A 22673-nucleotide genomic window follows, 5' to 3' on the forward strand; every position below is an offset into this window, starting at 1 on the left:
TCGGATCTCTCATAAGCTTAAGTAGGGTACAGACCAAGCTCGCGAGCTGGTACTTCAAAGGGTTTGTTTGCGAATAGGTGGCGAGCTCAGTATGTGTATGGACGTTTACTGTTCGTCATTTAAGTATATTATTTAGTTTTAAAGAAGAAAAAATGAAAAAATCAGGAATGGGCACAGAAGAGATTAATAACGAGTTTTTGAGTGACAGATATATGCCAAATGAAACACGCGAAACGGTGAGTATTTTTTATTTTATGTAGAATTGGTAGATTTTTATACAGTGTGAATCAGCCAACTGAAATAAGTTCGATAATAAAAAACGTTCAACAAAAAATGAGCAATTAAAAATACAAATCGGTCGTTCTTTCGAATACGTCCCCATTCATTTGTTATCGAATTTATTCCATTTGGCTGATCCACACTGTATACAGCTTTTTTCATTCAAAATCACTTTGCCATGGAACTCTTCCAACGGTAGAAAATATTCTGCGAAGTTATCTCGAATTTGACGTGACTTTACAGTAGATTTTCTTGGAATATTTCTAAAGCTCTGAAAGGAGTTCATTTCTGCTTGATCTCTTCTCCACGAGCCAGGAATTATTTCCATCGTCTCGTAATCTTCACGATCAAAAGGCATCTTCAGGAGCATACACCTTTGTAGATTGTTTGCTTTGAATTAAAAAATTGTGTAGATAGAGGCATGCAAGTACTACAGTGGTAGCCTTTTTCGGTTCCAATAAAAGTGGCTTACGTAAGACGCGAAACACGGATGATACTATCCCAAATGAATTTTCAACTATTCGTCGAGCTCTACATAATCTATAATTGAATGCTCGTTGAGGGCCTTTCAAATGCATTCCTGGGTACGGCTTCATTATGTTTTCCTGGAGAGGAAATGCATCGTCAGCAACAAAAACGAAAGGTGTATGTTGTTCCTGCCCTAACAATGCTGTTGCTGCTGGGAGAGATAAGGGTCTATTTTGTAGCTTTGTAGCCAGATCAGTGTTTTTAAAAACCCCTCCATCAGAAATTCTTCCCTGACATCCTACATTGGCAAATAAAAATGAGTAATCTGCCTTAACTGCTGCCATAAGAACAATGCTGAAATACCCCTTATAATTAAAATATTCGCTTCCGCTATTAAATGGCGCTTGGAGTGTGATATGTTTACCGTCGATAGCACCTAAACAGTGTGGAAAGTTCCACCTATTATTATATTATTCGGCAACCGCGAGCCATTCTTCAGACGAATCCGGAATCTGAAAAAAAAACACAAATAAATTTCATTTGCTTAAACCATTGTTAAAATTAAAATCAAATAGAAATTTCTAGAATAAATTTTGTTTTAGGAGGCTCATCAGGATGCATCTGCCAATGTCGAAAATGTTGAACAGGATGCATCTGCCAATGTCGAAAATGTTGAAAAAAATGCGAAAACAAATGACGTCGATGTCGATGAAGGGAATAGTTCACGTGACAAAGAATTACATGTAAATGGCTTACCACGAAATGCAACAGAAAATTCGAAGAAAATAGGGAAAAAAAGAAAAAGTGTATTTACAAATAACAAACACGTGTCAAAACTCATAAAAATAACAGAAAATAATAACCAAGCTGCAGAAGCTTTCGGTATGCTCAAAACTATATATGAAAAGAAGAATGTGCCATCTGATGCTTGCTCCTTATTTGCAAATCATATTGCTATGAAGCTTAGAGGCTTTGATCCATTATCCAGAGCACAGGAGTTTAACATTAATAAAATAATTTATGAATCCGAAATTAGCATTTTGCAATCGCAAACTTCATCATCAAGTGTATCAAACCTTAGTAGAGCCAGTTGTGTGGCTTCGCAACCACAGTCGGCAATGTCTTCACCCTCCACAACTTATGACACGGAAATTAACACTCTCGATTCGCAGCACTCTCAGCAGCATTTCGGGTCATCACTGCATGATACAAGTAGCAGTTCATCTATGGCACAAAAAGATTACCCCATCACGGTCACCAATGTCGACTCCCCAAGAGGAAGCAGAACATTTTAGCATTACTGATTACATTATTCCAAAAAACTATTTTAATTTATAGAACTTCAATTAATGTACATATTATTATTTTGTATTTTAAAATAAATAAATAAAAATGTAAAATAAAATTGCTTACCTTTATTAGGTTACTCAGAGCTCCAATTAAAACTTCACATACGTCTGGTACAATTGCAGAAATACTTTGAATTGAATTTGAAAATTTTCAATAAGTACATGAGACTTGTATAGGAATCTCCTGTTGCCAAAAATCGTAAAGTTAAAGCCAATCTTTCTCTGGATGAGATACACTTTCGATAATTTGTATCTTGTTTTGATATCATTGGTTCTACTAGAACCAAGAGTTTTTCAAAATCTGGTACGGACATACGGCTAAAATTTGGCCTCCATTTGTAAATCTCTAAGCAAAGGAACTCCACCATATTTTAAGCGATTTTTAAATAAACTTCTGTGCCGCCAGCGTCTGGTCTTGATTTTCTTTTTTTTTTGAACCAATACTTTGTTTAACTAAAAAATAGGCTGCACAAGCAATTATTAGATCACTTTCTTCATCGCTTTCCAGAGATGACATTTTTCTGAAATTTATGTAAATTTCTAATGACAAAAAGGGAGATTCTAGATTTAAATATTTTTTTTATTATTTCGAACACTCAACGAACTCGGCCGAACTGAACACAGGACTGAAACTCTATGAACTCATCTTTAGTGTGGACGATGCGCTCGCGAGCTGCTCGAGTTCAATTCGGGAGCTGCTCTGGAACAGCTCGCGAACTCTTTATTTCGGTCCGTACCCACCTTTATAGACATCGGCTGGCTTAATATGTATAACCGCAGAAAACTACACTTCATTTTGTTGGGCTACAAGGTAATAAAATTTAAATCTCCTCAATACTTGTATGATAGAGCAGATTTTAGAATTAACAACAATAATCGTAACTTACGCAATTTACATCTTCTTACTATTCCTCGACACAGAAAAGAACTTTTTAAACAAAGCTCTTCATATAATTTGGCTTCCAGTTTGAATTCATTAAAGATTACATCATTTGATCTGGCCTGTTCTACTTTTCAAAGAAAAACTAAAGACATTCTGTTTTTACGTCAGTAAATAAAGTTGGTCTTTTATTTTGATTTTGATTTTTTATGTGATATGTCGCTGAATGTGTTTTTGTATTTTTAAGTTTCAACTGTTATGATCTGTAATTTGAAATATTGGTACTGGTTGTAGAGCAAATTTTTTTAATGTTATATTTTTTAAATTTTTTTAGAGAGCGCCTAAACAGTATCTGGTCTGCGTACCACTATACTGACGTAACACGGCCTTTTATTTTTCATAGACATTGTGTATTTCTTAATTTTTATATTGTATTTTTTACTTTGTTTATGAAAAGTAATAAATTTTGTTTATTATTATTATTATTATCTTCTGTAACACTAATGAATATGTAAACATTACTACTAATAAAGCAATACTGTTTGCTGATGATATAAGCGTAATCTACAGTTCAAATAATATTTCGGAGTGTGTTGTAGAGGTGCGGAGGACTTTGGCGTATCTAAGTGACTGGTTATGTAAAAAGCATTTATTGCTAAATATGTCCAAAACGAAATGGTTGTTATTTGGGTCACAAAATCCTGTGCCCCAACCATTCATAGTAATAATCTAATTGAATAGGTGGAAAGCCTACTTTTCTTGGAAGTAACTGTTGACAAGAGATTTGATTGGGAAGAGCAAATTGTTCAATTGGCTTTGAGTATTTCAAGATTTTCCTTTGCACTTTTGGGGAAATAGTGTAATAAGCAGCAGAATTTTTATTCTTCAAAAAAAGTATCCTAGGTTTATTTTGAAAATAAAACCATTAGAAACCTATAGCCAAGGTTTTATTACAAATAGTATTTTGACACACACTGTTTCGATTAAATATAATAAGTATATGTTTTCTGTTCTTTCTTTAGCACTTAGTACATTGTAATCATGAGCACTAGAAATAAAAACTTTTTTATTCCTAACAGACCAAATTTTATATACATAAATAGAAATTTCACCTACATACTATCAGTGAGTTCCTAGAAGACATTGACTTTGTTGCTACATAATTTAAAACAATCTTATAAAATTGTGCTTTTTTAGATATAATTATTTTAAGTATGTTCGCTTTATTATTTTTGTTTCATTTTATTTTGTAATTCGTGTTAAATAGGTATTAGTTATGAATACATTTTCATTTCTATGATGTGACACGGTTTTTAAAGAGTAAAATTGTACATTATTAAGTGCAAACATGTATATGAATCTATTATTGAAAATTATAAAAAGAAGAAAGAGTAATTCATGAAAGGGAGTTTTGGTATTTTATTACTGAATCAAGAAACCACGGAATGATCAAAACCCGACAATTTAGGTAAATTAAAGCAAAAAAGATTTTTTTTTCATTTGGGAAAATTGACAATACATGACAGAAAAACAATTTTTGGTGAAACTTATGAAAGGAAATGTTGTTTTCTTACTGAATTAAAAAATCATCAAATGGTCAAAAAAAGTAAAAAAATGGCGAAATTCTGATATTTTCAGAAATTGATTCTTCTTTATTGCGAACACGACTCAAATAAGTGGAAGACGATATCGTCCAATGATCAACCCAATTCAAAAGACATGCCTAGGAAATATTAGAACTGTAGATATTTCCATAGATTAACCGATGATTGCCTTTTACGGCACGATTAGAATAAGACAATTTGTGGGGTTAAAAGTACTCGTAATGGCAACAGCTCAAGGCATTCCTTTAGATCTGCACATGTTTAAGGAAGACGGTAGGGAAATTTGATCCAGCTTAGTACCTTTACCTGAAACTGTCATGAAAAATTGCATTCCATAAACTGATGTGTCTTTTAAATTTGGTAGGGAACTTAAAAATTCTGGAAGAGAGTCCTATCATATGCTTGTAACCAAAGATAATACAATGGCAGTTCTGAAATGGTTCGACTATAGACCTATGCACGTAATATCTTCAAGTTTTGGATCTGAACTTACTGGACAGTTCAAGACTTGGTCTATTCAAGAAAAGAAGTCTATTAACATAAAACCGTCTTTAATGAAAAAATGAGCTGCATTGATCTCTTTGATAGAGTTATAGCCAAATATCCCATCCTATCCAAACATGCAATTCAGATGAGGGATCAAGTGCGAAATGAAGAAAAATTCTTTTCATTCCTGACAGGAAAAAAATTAAACGTCTTAAATCTTCTATGTGTAGTGCTTGCAAAGTATTAAAGTAATTTATATCGTTCGGTAGAGAGAAATTGTTTTTCACCAATAAAATGTTATTATTTGTCATGTTCTTAAAATATTTCTTGTTATTAGATTTTCTGTATTCCCAAAGTATCATATTTGATACTAGAATTTTTGGAAGCTTTAGTTTTTATAATGTAACTTTAACTAAACTTAAAAATAAAAAAAAACGTGAAATTTTGACAGAATCTGATCGAAAAATATTACTATTACATTAAAATGTATGAAAAAATTGATTTCGGGTCGGAGGGAAGTAATATATTCATGAAAATTATTAAAACTTTTCCCAATATTTCATAAAGTTTTTGCGACTTCATTGTTAAAGAATTAGTCAAAAAATTGGAGGAATTCTCGGCAAGAAAGAATAATTTGACTAAACTAGTAAAAAAATACAAAATTAAATAATTAGCAGAATTTCAATGAAAACTTTGAAAAGGTGACTATTTTCTTACCTATCCACCTTCTGTTTCAGAATTTCTAAGCTGTCAACAATATTTATTCCGATGTACCCATGAAATATTACTGGAATATAATACTCGCTTACTCAGGACCTGTCATTCCAACCCCCTCCCAACACATAACACTTTTTCAGCAATAAACCCTCTTACTAAAACCTCAACTAAACCCACCTGGATCATTTTAGGTAAATAATTTTGACATAGTCTGACAGCCAATCAAACGTCCAAATATCCACAAATTATTTTTTTGCCAAAGAAAATTCCCCAGTACCAAAATTATTCATCATGAATTACTTGAAGAACCGCTACCCCTTCAAACTGATTTCCAATTTTTTCCGGATCGCCAGCAGAACCTCCGACGCAATCCAAAACGTTACGGAACCCAAAAGGAACAAGAGCGATACGGTTTTAAACACCCTGTCGCAAAACTCTAGCAGGGAAAGTCTTAAACTAAAGTCAAAGTCCTCAATGACCTTCCAAGAGTCGCAAATAAAAGATAAGTCAGAATACAAACTGAGCCCTGCTAGCAGTAACTGTTCCTTACCTCAAAGCAAAACTTCTTCAGAGCATAGTCTTACTCGGGGATACACCTCTTTGGACCTCAGAAACGACGAGGTGCTACATCCAAGAAAGAGAGGCAACAGTTTAGAAAAAGAAATGGATAAAAAGCTTCATAAACTCCAAGAGTCTTTCAGCAACTCCAGTCCGAACCCTTCAAAAGAAACCTTGGGGGACGAAAACAGGCTGAAGAGGTCGTACCCTTGGCAAAACTTTAATCTCAACACTATTTCCCAGGAACACTTGGAGCCTAAAAGAGTAGCCAGATCCCACAGCAACACCTCAATAAACTCAGATTACTCCATGTCGTCGTTAAGTCAAAAATCGTCCAGTCATTCCTTAAGGGCATTTAACAGTTCCAGTTCGATATCCCTCGATGGTGCGCCCAAAGGCAGTTTGGAAGACATCAAAAACCAAATGCCCATGTTCAAGTCTATTTTAAAGAAGTCAGCTTATAAGCTGACCACACCAAAAGCGGTCACTTTCAATAATTTGTCGACTATTTACGGTTCTAGTGCTAAAAATGAGCCAAAGGTTTGTGCAAAGAGGGATGTAGAGGATGATGGGGGTGTCGTCATGAGAAGACATGAACCTTTAAGGGAGGAAAACAGTTTTGTGAGGCTGTATTATGGGAAAAATAATAAAACTGCGATTTGAAAGTTGTTAAGGAATACAAGTGTTTGTTTGTATAAATATGAGGCAGTTTTATTGATGAATATGTTGGAATAAAAAGGGATTTTTTCTGGGAGTCTCAGATCATTAAAAGGAAAGTAATTTTAACGTTGCGGGAAAATAAAATGAAAATCTAAGAACCTTAAAAATTATTTATTAAATGAAGTATAAAATTTAATCTTAGAAAATACCTTAAATTTAGTTATTCTTATACTTCTAATATCACATTCCCCTTTATAAAGGCTCTATCGGGATAAGCATATCGAAGCATGCCAATTGTCCTTAAATCTTATCAATTATCTTAATAAACACTAGAACTTTCTCGGCGCTACGTAGAGGAAATACGAGAATGCCTGAAATGACATAGCAAGCATCTTTCTTATATTTTCAACATATTTGACACAAACAAACATATTTAGTTCGTATTGATATTTCGTTCCGTTATCGTGTACAATTTTTTTTTTGCCTTTCATAGAAAGGTCTCTAAGCGACAAACTCAAAGACGGTATCAATTAGTTTATAAGTACCTTCAGTAGTAACTAGTTTTGTTGTTTCGTTACGGTAGTCTTAGAATTATTCAGGAAATTGAAATGATATTTTTTTATGTAAATCTGGGTAAGATGGGATATATTTCATCCGTACCATAGGGGAAACTGGGTAACAGTAAGACATTCGAAATTGCTCCGGTTCTTTGTCCAGTCAAAAGATGTCACTACTTGTGTATCTTAGCTACATTGACAGTTACCGATTTCCTATCCGATTGATTTTCATTCGTGTTTGAATTAAATTCTGTCGCGTTCACGTGCCTTTCGTGTGCAAAAAGTAAATATCAACAGGAAAGTTGATTTTTTTGTAAAATTAAGTTGAATATTAAGCAGTTTGTTAGTATTACCATAAAGTTATGTGTAGATTAGCTAACAGAATAAGGCAGTTTAATAGAGAAATAGAAATTTGAGGTAAGGGTTATATTTTTCTTTAGCTTTAGCGACAATGGGTAACAGTGAGGCGGGGTACATTGAGACATGTCTCATTGTTACCCAGATATTATTAAAAAATGTAGAACTTGCTACTTTTTTTTAGAATTTTATAAAAAAAAGTGTTCAGAATGCCGAGGAATCCACCAAGGAAAACAAACTATGGAACATTTTCCGAGGAAACTATGAAAAGGGCAGTTGAAGCTGTGCTTAGCGGACGTAGCACTAGAACTGTTGCAAAACAAGAAAATTTAAGTTTCCAGACCTTATCTAGGTAAAAAAGTTAGTTAATCATACTTACCAAATACATACAATATCTATTTTTAGATATGTGCGAAAGAGAAAATCCAGTCAGGATGAACTAATTCGGTATACACCTAATTATGCAGTAAATAAAGTATTTAATACCGAGCAAGAAAAAATGCTGGCTGATTATATTATTAAATGCTCTTAGATGTTTTATGGGCTCCCTGTTCGTAATTGCCGTAAATTGGCTTATGAGCTAGCGTTCATAAACCATTTTAAGATGCCTCTGAAATGGTCCGTTAATAAAATGGCAGGAGAAGAGTGGATGAGAAATTTCATAAGAAGAAATCCAAATGTTTCTTTAAGAACTCCAGAAGGATGTAGTCTGTTACGGGCCACATCCTTTAATAAGCATAACTTTAATATGTTTTTTAATAACTTATGCAAAGCACTGAAACGCAATAAAAGGTTTAGAAATGGGACGCGTATTTCTAATCTTGATGAAACGGCTACAGTGACTGTTCAAAAAATGGGCCGAAAAAGGAGCAAAACAAGTCAATAAAGTTACAAGTGGAGAAAAGGGCGTTCTTGTAACAACGTGTTCACTAGTAAATGCTGCAGGAAATCATCTCCCTCCTGCTATGGTTTTTCCACGGGTTCACTTCAAAGAACACATGATTGTTGGTGCTCCGCCTGGTACTTTAGGTCTGGCGCCTCCGTCTGGTTGGATGAATGCCGACTTGTTTTTAAAAGTAATGAAGCACTTTATTAAGCACACCTCTAGTTCGAAAGAAAATCCAAGTCTTTTACTTTATGACAATCATCTATCCATCCAGGTTATCAATCTTGCTAAGGAAAATTGCGTCACTATTGTGACATTACCACCATACTCGACCAATAAGATTGTACCTTTAGACGTTGGCATTTTTAAGCCTTTTAGTATTGCTTATAATGCTGGTATAGATAGCTGGCTGCTGCATCATCCTGGAAAGCCAGTTACTATATATCAAGTTGCAGGTTGTGTGGGGGAAGCAAATCAAAAAGCAATGACTTCAGCAAATATTACCTCCGCTTTTAAAAAATGCGGAATATTTCCCTTTGACACAGAGAAATATTTACAGATATTGACTTTTTGCCATCTCAGTTCGTCGGGTCCAGAACTCTTACTTATATTCAAATTTCCTAGATGTTGTTGAATCTGTTTCTCTGTTGAATTAGTGGTCACTATGGATCTGCAAAGTCTACTGACTTGTCCAAAACGACTGGCCTCGAGAGTTATTATAAACTAAAATTACAGGTACAATTTTTTCCCATTTATGCGCTAAATAACAAAAAAGTCACACTTTATGTATGGAATGAAAAAAAGAGAGATTCCTCTATAGTTCGCTACATCAGACCTGTTATCCGATTTAAGAACTGAGAAGAGTGAAAGTTTTTTCCAACAAAAAGAAAAGAATAGACTAAAAGTGGGAGAGAAAATGAAGTTCGTCCGGTCCAGAACTCTTACTTAAACGAGGTCTGGTTATTAAATAACGAGACTGCGTGTATAGAGGGCGCCCTAGACGGGTGGGGAAAAAAACGAGTAGTGCGTTGGGTATCTAGATATCTTGTCTATGCACGTACCAAAACACGTTTTCGTCACTATTATAGTATTCATGCAGTAGCGGGTTGAATCGAACGTATTTTTTTCTCGTGCCGAAAACCATGTGTAATGAAAAACAAGAGCAACGCATCAATCTTAAATTTCTCGTTAAATTAAAAAAAACTTCGACTGAGTGCTATAAATTGTTGAAAGAGGCCTATGGGGAAAATTCTCTCTCTTGTGCGCGTGTTTTTGAGTGGTGTAAGCGCTTTAGTGAGGGCCGAGAGAGCACTGAAGATGACCAGCGCTCAGGTCGCTCTGTCACTGTTTCAACTCCGGAAACAGTGACCAAAATCAACCAAATTGTGCGTGCAGATCGTCGAATGAGCACCCGGATGATTGCCGAGGGTGTAAACGCCGATAAAGAAACGGTTAGAAAAATTTTACACGGGGAATAACAACAACACATGACAAAAGTCTGTGCGAAGTTGGTGCCAAAAAACCTGACTCCTTACCAAAAGCTCTTGCGTCAACAGGTCTGCTCAGATTTCCTTGAAAGGTTAGAAAAAGATCCCGGACTGATGAAAAACATTATTACTTGCGAGGAAACGTGGATTTTTCAATACAATGTTGAAACCAAGCGGCAATCGATGCATTGGAAGACGCCTGAATCGCCGAGAATAAAAAAAGCAAGGATGTCTAAATCAAAATTCAAGGCAAGGTTGATCGTTTTTTAACACAATAACGGTATCGTGATAACTGAATGGGTTCCAGAGGGTCAGACTGTCAACCAGACTTACTATTTGTCCATTTTGGCAACACTGCGAGAACGAGTTCGTAAGAAACGGCTCGAGTTGTGGAAAAACAACTCGTGGATTTTGTACCAGGACAACGCACCTGCCTATAACGCACTATCTGTGATGCAGTATTTGGTATTTAGATTTGGCCCCGCGCGACTATTTTTTGTTTCCGAAGATAAAATCTGCTTTGAAAGAGACCCGATTTGAGTCGATGGAAGCGGTAAAGCAAAAAACGACAGAGCTCCTAAAGGCCCTCACCAAAGAAGACTTTCAGCACTGCTTCGATCAATGGGAAAAACGTATGGAAAGATGTGTGGCGAGGGGAGGGGAGTATATTGAAGGGGAGCATTCGAAAGTATAATAATTTTTATAATAAAACCCTTTTTCGTAACCAGTCTCGTTATTTAATAACCAGACCTCGTATTCAAATTTCCTAGATGTTTTTGAATCTGTTTCTGTTTGGATAGTTGTCATGTTTTATGTGCTTCTTGGAAATATACATCAAAGTCCCAAGATTGCTCCGTGTTGTTCAGAAATTACCAGTCAAATGCTTGGGGCAAATTAGATAAAATAGAATGGTTTCGGTTTTAGTATCGAAAACCCACAAGTCTCAAAAACGACACTTAGATGTCGTGCTTTCAAGCCAAATCGATGGAAAAAAGATGGAACAGAAAACTATATATATATTCGTCAACTTTATGAAGCCACTAACTGAAAACAAGTTTTTTGCTTTTAGTTAGATGCATACGGAAGTCATAAATGCCTCGAAATTATGAAATATGCAAAATATCGCGTGTGTTGATATTGTTTTATTTGCACCTATAGAGTGCAAACAAATATTCAATTAAGCACTAAATAACCAGAAGTCATCCTGAAAAAACTGAGACCCACTAGCAAGTTGCTGACGATATCCTGATAAAGTTGCGACATTAAAAAATGCTCAAAGCAGTTTCTCGTCTACGGTCCGCTAAAAGCAGATATTTTCCCCAATTATTTGTTTGCCCCAGCAGAAGCAACCGATGTACCTGAGGTTCCAAACAATTCGATTGTAACTTAACCCAAGAGTGAGAAAAATCAACTAATGTGTAAATTATCCAATAAAAGTTAGTCATATTTTAAAGATATTCCTGACTCGCCAACTGTAGAAATATCAGGTTCGTCAAAATCCATTATAGAGGCCGACATGTTGCATCTTCCTTTTGCTTATCGGATTAAACGCAAAACTAACAGAAACCGAGAAAAATGTGGATTTCTGGATTCTACACACGAGATGGAATCCGCTAAATAGACTGAGAAGCTAAAGAATTACGAAAATCTACTCGAAAAATGAGGAGAAAAGTTTTTTTTAAAGAGGAAGAAACAAGCAGCGATAGTTTGGATGCGCCAGAGTTATTTGAGGAAGAAGATGAGGTCGAAGCAGCTTGTATCTACTGTAAATCAGGATCTCGATTTCATGAAAAATGAATCAAGTCAGCTTTGTGCGAAATTTTGAGTGCGCTGCAGAAGACAAGAAACAAAACCAATATATTTTCTATATTCATATCTTCATTTTAGTATGCCATCTTATCCATAAGGGTATGAGTGAAATGGCACATGAAAGGGTTTTTTTTTAATTTTTTTTACTTATCTATCCTAATCAATAAATGCTACATGTGATATTTTCTGAGTTTAGTTTTGATTGTGAGTTATCAGTTTTCTCATCTGGCAGTCTTTAACTCTTTCAGGACCAGTGGTTAGACCACAATTTTACCACAAATTTTTTAAATTTGTACGTAAACGTCTAGCAGTCATTTGATCTAACCACAATGCATAGTGTGTTGCCTAAGTAGTATATTATATGGAAATATTACATGCATGCTCTAGATGGCAATAAATTCGGTTTAAGATTATTGGTTTACAGGAAATTTACGAATGGTTTGAAATAAAGACTTTGACTATAATAGTCTCAGACGGTTCTTGGTGATTTCCAAATCTATAATAGGAGTTGAAATATACATTTACTATGGATATTTTTTATGACTAGTGATTTATTTCACAGAGGGTTTATTTCTTTTTTTTTCAGGTCCGTCCAAAATTACTTGGAGGTGGGAAGAATTAGAAAATCTACCTCCTGGTGATTTTGAAAATTTAATCAGTAGCATACCATCTCATAGCGAATCAGAGGTGTCTTCCGTTACCGAAGATGATATTTGTGACGGTGAGTTGGATATTATGGCAATGGACGTTAATATATTAGAAGATATCGAGGAACAGCAAGATATACCTGCAGCTGTAGTTATACCGAACTATGAATGGGAATCTGAAGATGAGGTTCCTTTAGCGCAATTACAGTTACAGCTTAGAAACTTAACAATACAGTGGGCAAAGCAGACAACATTTTGTACACAGGTTGACCCATTTACTGAAAATACTGGACCCGCTATACCACAAGATCTAGAAAGTCCTACTGATATTTTTTTGCATTTGTTTACATTGAATCTGATTGCCGTTCAAAAACAAGGTGGCAATTGTAGTTCATTTTTGCCAACAACTTAAGCTGAAATAAAAGTGTTCCTTGGTCTTAACCTTCTGATGGGATTAAAACCTATACCCAGCTATCGTGATTATTGGTCGTCCAGAATTGAACTTAGAGATGATTATATAAGTACTGCTATGTCCAGGGATCGCTTTGGCTGGTTGTTGAGCAACTTACATTTGAATAACAACGCAACTGAACCGAAAAAGCAAGATGACAATTATGACAAGCTTTACAAAATTCGCCCACTCCTTGATGCCTTATTAACTGAGTACCAAGCCACAGACGAATCTATGATACGATTCAAAGAAAGAAGCAGCATTCGACAATATATGCCGATGAAACCGATCAAGAGGGGATACAAGGTGTGGGTAAGAAGTGACGAAACAGGATTTATGTCGCAATTTCAAATTTATACGGGTAAAGTTTCAAATCTTACTGAAAAATCCTTAGGTGCCTTTATAAGGACTTATCTAGAGAATTAGTTGGTAAGAAGCATAAACTATACTTTGATAATTTTTTTAACTCGGTTGAACTGCAAAACAGTTTACTGTCGGAAGGAATTTATGCATGTGGAACCGCCAGAAAAAATAGAAAAAATATGCCAAACGACTTGCGTGACGATAAGCATTTGAAAAGAGAAGAATCGGACTATCGGGTATCTACAGGAGAAATTGTAGCCTTAAAGTGGATGGATAGAAAAAGCGTTCTTTTTATTTCAAATTTTCACGATCCTGCCAACCTGGAAACTGCTTCTAGAAGAAAAAAAGACGGCTCTAAAGAAGATGTAGAATGCCCATCACTTGTTAACGATTATAACCGGCACATGGGGTACGTCGACAAGTTTGACATGTTAAAGTCACTGTATGAAATAGATAGGAAGTCACGAAAATGGTGGCACCGAATTTTTTGGTGTGGATGCTACAGTCATTAATTCCTACATCAACTTCAAACAAAGAATGCCAAATACTATGACCTTGAAACAGTTTCGGCTTTCTGTAGTGAGTGGCTTAGTTGGTTCAAATCCAGAACAAGCGAAACGTGGTTGGAAAAGTGCAGAGAAACCCCCAAATAAATTCAAACCTCTTGTACCTCAAGAAGTAAAATACGACAAAAATGCTCATATGCCCATTCACACTACTTCTCTTAGATGTGCCCAATGCAGTAGCCGCAAGAAATTACATCGAACCGTATGGAAGTGCTCAACATGTAACGTCGGATTATGCCTGAAAGATGTAAGAAACTGTTTTTACGATTTCCACAAACCATAGTGAGTGACTAGTGGTTAGTCCAGATAACCGCCGTTTATTTTTTTTTTCAATTTTTTTTTATACTACATTATGTTCAAATACCCATTTAAATAAAGATTTTTTGGTAGTAACTGTTTTCTTCGTAATTTAATTAATTCCGTCCTCAAAGGGTTAAACGTTATTTTCAAAAAAAGTGTACAGCGATTAAAAAATTTATATCGTCTCAGGCGTACTTCCCCTACTACATGGCATGTGACGGTTGGATATTTATTAAAAGTGTCTTATTTAAAGTGATAATTAATGGTAAATTCCGAGTCCCAATTGCATATGCTTATCATGCTAAAGCCTTTAAAATAAATTTTCACTTTGAAAAAAAAACGGATTTTGTAACTTAAATATTCGGTGGCACGGGACTCCCATACTTAATTAAATTGTCCAGCTCCTGAGCGCTATAACCAAGCAATTGCTTTAAGTCACAAACGAATTTATAGACGAACCTTTTCCCTGGTACCTTGGAAATCATATCGCCGTCGTAGTAGTACCTGAGGGCCCTCGAGAGCTTTTCGTAGTTCATTGCCGGTTTGTTTTTACGCTCTCCCCATAATAATGCGACGATTTCTGGATGGGTTAATTTAAATTCGGCGTCCTTACCTATAGAAAGATACTGAATTGAAACAGTGTAGATAGGAATAATATGTTATACTTAATTTATCAATTTTATTATCCCTGAAAAAAGAGGAAACGATTTTAATTACTAAGGAATTTCACATCATTTTCAGTTTATTTATGATATTATGGCAATTATTTTACAATTTTATATATTAATCAAATCGCTGCCTGAACACTTAGGCAGTACCTATCCTGACCTACACTTTCAGAATTTTGTTCAAGTCACTTTGGGAAGAAAGATGGTCCTATACTGATCTAAATGAGCTAGGCACGCTAAATGCTGACCAAGTCTACACACAGATGCATCAACAAAAAGGCTTTATCTATCTCGTAATAAAGATGGTTGGAGAATGGTGAATATCAACAAGCTATGAAGAACCCAAGAGCAAAGTCTGGGACGACTCCTTGAATCCAACGAAACGACATTCATGGATGGAGCAAGCTATACATATCGAGTTTCCAGAGACTAGAGCCGGACTAACCGCCTTCGTTAGCATAGCTTAGAGCTAGTTACCTCTACCCAGAGACTAAGGATTTCTTTATGACCATGCAAGACTCTATCTTGCATGGTCATAAAGAAATCAATAACAATAAGAACAAGAAGTTATGAGAATTACTGCGTTTAACTTGAAGCCGAAGATAGATGCAGAAATGTTATACAATGGGTGAGTAGGTAGAACACATCAATGCAGGTTTCTGACAACTTGCAAACAACGCCTATCTGCTAAGATCTGCTAGTTCAATTTTTTGGTCTATCGTTAATGAATAGCGAGGCGGATAAAGAATTAAAGAAATATATGGCCTTTCTAATCTCCCTATTTGCTCCCCTAATTTTTAGACCGAGATATTTACGCAATTAGTAAAAGACCCACTTCTATATTAAGATCTAACATTAAATGATCCCATCCATTGAATGATGATATTTATATGATCGGTATACTTACCGAAAACCATTGTGGAAGATTTAAGAGAATCGATTAGCAGTCCGTGGCGTATTGAAACCTGTATTAATTTTCAAATCTTAACTAATTGAGGCTTATGCCGTGAGCACTAGTGACGAATGAATAAAGAACTTGTCTTCAGCAAAAAAATGTGCCGCCGCATTCTTCATATGTGATCTAAAGTTGCAAGTACAGTACTATACAGGGTGACCCAATAAGACTGTACTTCGGCAATATATCTCGGAAAACGTTTGTCGTATGATTTAGGGGTAAAAGAAATTATAGAGTAAATAGGTTATGAAGAATTGCTGGAAAATATTTTAAGTTCTAAAAAGTTCTAAAAATGACCACCAGAGGGCGTAGAATTCTCCGATTAATATTAAAGTGACTTAATAAGTTTAGGATGCGTTTAATCCCCTTGGAGCGACATGTTCTGATGATATATATACATTTTTTAATGATTTATAGTTTTTAGACATAATTGCCTCTTTAACATCTTATTAATTTTGTAGCTAAATTTTTAATAGTTTTAGGAAATTTACCGCGCGATCCTTGACAATCAAAAATTCATTAATCTCATTTTCCCAATATTTGAGGGTAGGGACGAGATTTTGAAAAACGGTTTTCACTGGCTTCTTTGGATATTATTATTTAGCTACTTTTTTACCAAGAAAAACTCATATCATTCCATTTGATTTTTTAGGATCTTGGGTCATAGCGTCAAAACTAGCCCCCTGGCGGAGAAGAATTCAACTAAATTAACTATTTTTTGGTAGAATATTATTGCCCAAGGAATGTTCTTTCCAAAGATACCAAATTTGTTAAAATCGGTGAAACCATTAAGAAGTTAAAGTAGGTTATGGCAAAAACAATTAAACGCCTCCCGCCATCTTTATTTTTGAAAAACTGATTTTCTTTTACAAAAATGATAGATATATCAAGCGCTTTTTATACTCGATACTTTTTTTTCTTGAATCGAGTAGGTATCGATACTATTTATCTATCGAGTAGGTACCGATACTTAAATAAAAATAACTTCTACAGAAGCGACATCTTTTGTAAACAGAGTAATTTGAATTTAAAAAAGAAGTAGATAAATGGACCGTTTTATTTTATATCTTTTTTTTCTTGCACAAAGGTCTGTAAATAATGCTGGTGGGAACCGGAACACGTTCACAGTTATATGATTCGAAAAATGTGGTAGACAGTGACGTCATTCGGGATAAACTTATCTAGTTGTCTAGTTTGCAGTTTCTTTTTTTATAATGGCCCAAAATCTAATTTAGTTCTAGCAAATAGGATATTTAAAAAATATATAAAATTAAGAACAATTCTTCGGTATTTTTACTCAAAAATATGTATGGTGCAGTAGGACCGTAAAGGATCTTATTATGGACGCGCACGCCGGACGTTGCCGTTCGATTACCCGACGATAATTAGAAACGCAACGCAACTTCGAGCGGAATGCCTGCACGTCAGAGACGTCACTATCATAAGTGTCATATCATGTCACTACGTCAGCAAGAAAGATTGGTTATGTTTCTGGGATTTACCGAAATATTGTGGCTGGTGTTTTTTTCCTACTTCCTACTTGTAAGTTGTGATAAAAGTGATTTGTGGTAAACTAGTATTTAGCATAATTTAGAAGAAGGTAAGAATAAAAATAGAAAGGTACATCTAACAATCTAGTATTATCAGTAGTACTATCATTCGCCAATATATCAAGAAAACAGTGATTAGAATATAGTGTAGAAATTTTAAGATAAATTTAATTTTAGGTACATGGAATCAATATTAAAGATACAAAATCTGCAAAAGGAAGAGGTGTTGATTGCCAAGAAAGCACATTATCTCAAGTTCCTTCAAACGGTACTGCCGAGAATGAGGAACAAAATAACACCAATGACTTTTATAGCAATTCACAACCTTTCACAAGTAGCGAACAAAGTTCAGAGCTATGCCGTGGGCCAAGGCTACCATCAAGCTTTTCTGATAGCAGTAGTGTAACTGAATTTACACACTCGATTTTAAAAATCTTTTCGATCTGTTTCTTCTTAGAGTGGTAATAGGTTTTTAACATCAGACTGTGGGTATTTAATGATTATATTCAAAATTTCTTCTTTTTTAGAGGGAGGTTCTCGCCATAGTGAAATAACAAATGCAATCATGTTCTTTATATGTGCAGACAACAGACCTTTTTATGCCATTGAAGGAAGGGGATTTAAAAAGCTAATGAAGAATATAGCGCCTTTATATGAGGTTCCAAGTAGAGAGTATATTAAAGCTAAAATTGATTCTAAATATGAAGTAATGTTTTCAGTGTACAAAGAAAGAATGAGGTCAGTTTCATTCATATCACTTACATGCGATATCTGGAGTGAAATGATGACAACCAGAAGCTTTCTCGGAATCACAGGGCATTTTGTTGTAAATGTAATATACACTCAGTTATAATTGCTGTGCAAGAGTTGGATCAAAGACATACATCCGAATACATTTGTCAAAAACTAACAAGTAGCTTAGAGAAATGGGAAATAGCATTGGATAAAGTGGTGGCCGTGGTGACAGGTGGTGGTGCCAATATTACTTCAGCTGTAAACAATTTGTTTGGTAAAAATCGCCATTTAACGTGTTTTGCACACATGATCAATTTAATAGCTGAAAAGTCACTATCTGAATTTCAGAAAGTATCAGATATAGTAAGTAAAGTGCGAAACATTGTTAAATGGTTTAAAAGTTCTGTAAATGCTAGTGATCAGCTGAGAAATCACCAAAAACAAAACAATGTTAATGAAGGAAACCTAAAAAAATTAATCTTGGATGTCAAAACTAGGTGGAACAGCACATTTTTTATGTTACAAAGATTTATAGAGCTGGCGCAAATTGTAAACGAAGTTTTGTTTGGAAAAAGGGAAGCTCTACCCATGCTTGATGCAAGTGAATTATTACTTGTTAAAGAGCTTATAATTGTTCTCAAGCCGTTATAGTTTATGACACGTGAATTATCCGGTGTGTTACTGCATCTAGAGTCATACCAAAGATTAATTGTACAACACATAATTACTCAACAACAGTCCGCTTAGATATGAGAGAATCTCAAGAGTTAAAATCTTTTATCAATAAAGAAATAGAAAAAATATTCTCAACTGTTGAATAGGTAAAGAAACTTGCAATAACAACAATCTTGGATCCTAGGTTTAAAAACCTTTACTTTCAAGATCCACTAGCTCTTGCCAGTGCATTAACTATGATAAGAAGTATGGTGAATGATGAATCGGACGTTGACGGCACTGAAAACCCTTCCACAGAAGAAATACAAATGCACAAAAATATAAAAAAATTGTAAAAAAAAACAATACATGGTAATGAAGCTGATGGCGACTATGATTTCTGGAGTTTTCACCAGAGCTTGGCTCTTGATAAACAGAAAAGAAAAGATTCACAGTCAATTAGCTCTATCGATGAGTTGTCATTATATCTAACCAATCCAGTTACTTCACTAAAAAGTGAGCCACTGAAAGTTTGGATGGACATGAAAACCATATATCCAAAATTATATGAGATTGCTATGAAATATTCCTGGCTTGTAGCAACTAGCGTTCCATCAGAACGAATATTTTCTCATGCCGGCGCTACAGTAACCCAAGCTAGAAATAGACTTTTAGGCAAACGTTTGAAGAAACTCTTATTCCTCGGGTCGATCCCAGAAGAAGATTGGTTTTAGGTTTATCATTTGTTTTTTTCCCAAAATATTATTTATTTTGAAATCAAGATAGATTGATATATTTACGTCAATAAAGTCTCTATATGCTATATGTATAATGTATCTGAACACTACCTGCATTTTATAAGTAATAAAAATTAACCAAAAATTATTGAATTATTATTGAAAAAGTAATCGATACCTAAGAATATCGATACTTTTAAGCATAGTATCGAGTAGTATCGATACTTTCCTAGTATCGTTGCATCCCTACCTCTGATGGATGATTCTTCATGACCAATTTATCCAATAACTTTTTTTACCCCTAAGTCATACGACGAACGGTTCCCGAGATACGACCTAGGGACAGTCTCATTGGGTCACCCGGTATATTATTTATTAGACATTTGATAGAACGACTTATCTGTTATTACGACGAATTTCAAAAGTCCCGGAAGACGTAAGTTTTTTCATGTGTAAATCTGCTCTTTTATAACGACATCGGATATTACAACGGAACTTTAAAGCGAACTTTTATAGTGAAAAAGTGGATAATTTTTAAATCTTATAAAAATATCCTTGTTTACTTGGGATTCCACGGAATCCAAAAACACGAAATTCGACGGAAAAGGGCATAATAGAACAGGCTTCAAGCCGGTTCAGTATTCATTATAATTAAGAGTAATCATCAGCACGTGACTTTGCCCGAAATGGAGTTAACGCGCTTTATCGGGAAGGTGAGCATTTGGCAGCATGATAAGGAAGCAGAAGGCTGTTCGTCTCATAGCAGACGGGTCAGTGACATCCGAGATTCGTCGGGAGCAACCGATTCGTGTATTTTTTAGTTTGCAAGTGGTTGGACTTTTTTGCGTTTACTTACATACAAGTCGCACGTGTAATTATTATTTCACGACGTTTGATTCAGTAAAGAAAATAACATTTTTGTATTAGTTCAATCAAAATATCCTCATGTTCTTATGGTAATTTTACACTTTATTCACTATTCAAATTGACGGATTTAATTTATTTATGAAAAATGCTTTTATATGGGAGGGTATTAGTATGACAAATTTAGGGAGTAAAGAAATTAAATATAATTTTTTTTACAATTTTATCTCACTTTTAATGCCTAACACAGTTAGGAATCAAAATACAAAATAAAATTATAATAGTAATGTATTTTAATTAACCACAATACTACATTAATATTACAAATTAATTTATAACATACAGCCTAATAAAAATCTAAAAAAAAAGGAAAAAACGAAGTATATTAAACCCCAAAGTTCAATTAATTTAAAAAAAATGCGTGTCTCTCTTTTAAATTCAACATGCGATAACTTGAAAATTGATGTGTAGAGAGAAAATAAACAAAATAACAATACATGTCTCAGAGACACATGCCTATACAGAGCCATTTAAAACAAGGCAGTAGACATTTAAAATAAAAAATCTTTAAATTTTTTATCATTGTTTCTTTTCAAAATGAATCATTTATTTGTATTTATATATAAATAGTAAAACCAATGTGGCATTGTTACTCAATAGTGTAAAGAACAACGCGCACAAAATTGGAACACCTTCGCAATAAAATATTTCTAAGTAAACTTCCGATCAATTACTCTCAATATAAAAATTCAACATTTCAATTTTACATAATATTAAATTCCTGTTGACCAGTAGCCGATACCGTCGTTTGCATAGATCGGGCCGACCAAGCATCGCGGATTTCTTGATTTTATTCATGCTAGCCCGGCCGCATATTAACATTCCACTATAGGATTCGGCATCCGTCTTTATTCTGATTGGTTGATTTGAATAAATCTTGATGCCGCCAAGCAATAACCCAAGTACGGTGCCGAATCATATAGCGGAATATTTTGGCGGTGCTGAAACACAGAGTGGAATGTCGCGTTTATATGGTGCTGAAACACAGAGTGGAATGTCAAAGCGGTGCCGAAATTCAGAGTATAATAGCGAGACTACTTTGCAAATCTCGTTGCACATAAGGGTTATTTTTGAGGTTATGATTAAAATTATGCGTTTGTTTACCTACCTGCATGATTTTTATCGGTGTTATCGATTTTTATTTATAGTTCTAAATATTAGAGTGGGTCTTTGGTATGATGAATAATCTTATTGAAGTTAACGATTTCATTTATCGTGCACCATTGAAAAAAGAAGAGGAAGTTATGAAATGGCTAAAACTTTATGAAGAAGAGAGTGGCACTTCGTGGCGCGTTAAAAGCGCATTGAATAAAAGCGTTAGATTTTCATATAAGTAAGTATAAAGTTGAAAAGAAGTTTTGGTACTTTTTACATTGTAGATGTCACTAAAAATGAATTAGATAAAATGTAATAGTTTTATTTAATTGTCTTTTAAATGGATCAAATGAGGTAATACTTTGTCCGCGGTTTTTGCGTGGTTAGTGAAAATAAGGTAGTTACTTCAATTTGTGTCTATGGAAATGGCTATAGAACATTTTGTTTTTAAATATTACTTGGAAGTGTTCAATTTAGGTAATTTTATACAGTACTTACACGGTGTTTTTTTTTAGAAAGACATTTTTATGTCATCATGGTGGGTTTCAACGAGTAAGGAGAGAGGAAAATAAAAAAGGGAGATCAAAAAATGCGCAATGTTGTGCAGAATTAGTTATTACTATAAAAAAAATATCAAAGGATACTAAGAAGAAAGATGCATATGTTTAAATAAGTATTATAGTTAATTTTATCACATGATTTAAGAATTTAATATTTTTTAGGCAGGATATCCTACAATTATTGAAATTAAAAACGAACACAACCATACTTTAAATACAGCAGAAGCTGCTTCATTTTTGCGCCCTAGAATGGAAATAAAATCGTATTTTGACTCTTATTTTAATGATTGAATGTCCATAAGAGAAGCTATTAATTATCATGAATCAAAAATGGAGTTGCAGTTTGGCTTGAACAGTACAGAATTTGGCAA

The 22673-nt window shown here is 34.5% G+C and overlaps 1 protein-coding gene across 3 annotated transcripts in view; it reads right to left on the reverse strand.

The window, feature by feature from the left end:
* Positions 1-237: 237 nt before the first annotated feature.
* Positions 238-22673, reverse strand: part of LOC126747704 (DNA-binding protein Ets97D) — a 65170-nt gene continuing 42734 nt past the window's right edge. The window contains exons 8-9 of one of the 3 annotated variants that reach the window (XM_050456505.1): positions 14898-15037; positions 7158-14835 (exon numbers count right to left, since the gene is read on the reverse strand). In XM_050456505.1, the coding sequence (XP_050312462.1) occupies positions 14809-14835; positions 14898-15037 (167 nt within the window). In that variant the 3' untranslated portion in view covers positions 7158-14808. Of the gene's footprint in view, positions 1260-7157; positions 15038-22673 lie in introns of those variants that run through there. The other 2 variants (XM_050456508.1, XM_050456503.1) reach the window with 2 other exon arrangements.

The sequence above is a fragment of the Anthonomus grandis genome, chromosome 2, assembly GCF_022605725.1.
Source record: "Anthonomus grandis grandis chromosome 2, icAntGran1.3, whole genome shotgun sequence".
NCBI classification, from domain to species: Eukaryota; Metazoa; Arthropoda; class Insecta; order Coleoptera; family Curculionidae; genus Anthonomus; species Anthonomus grandis.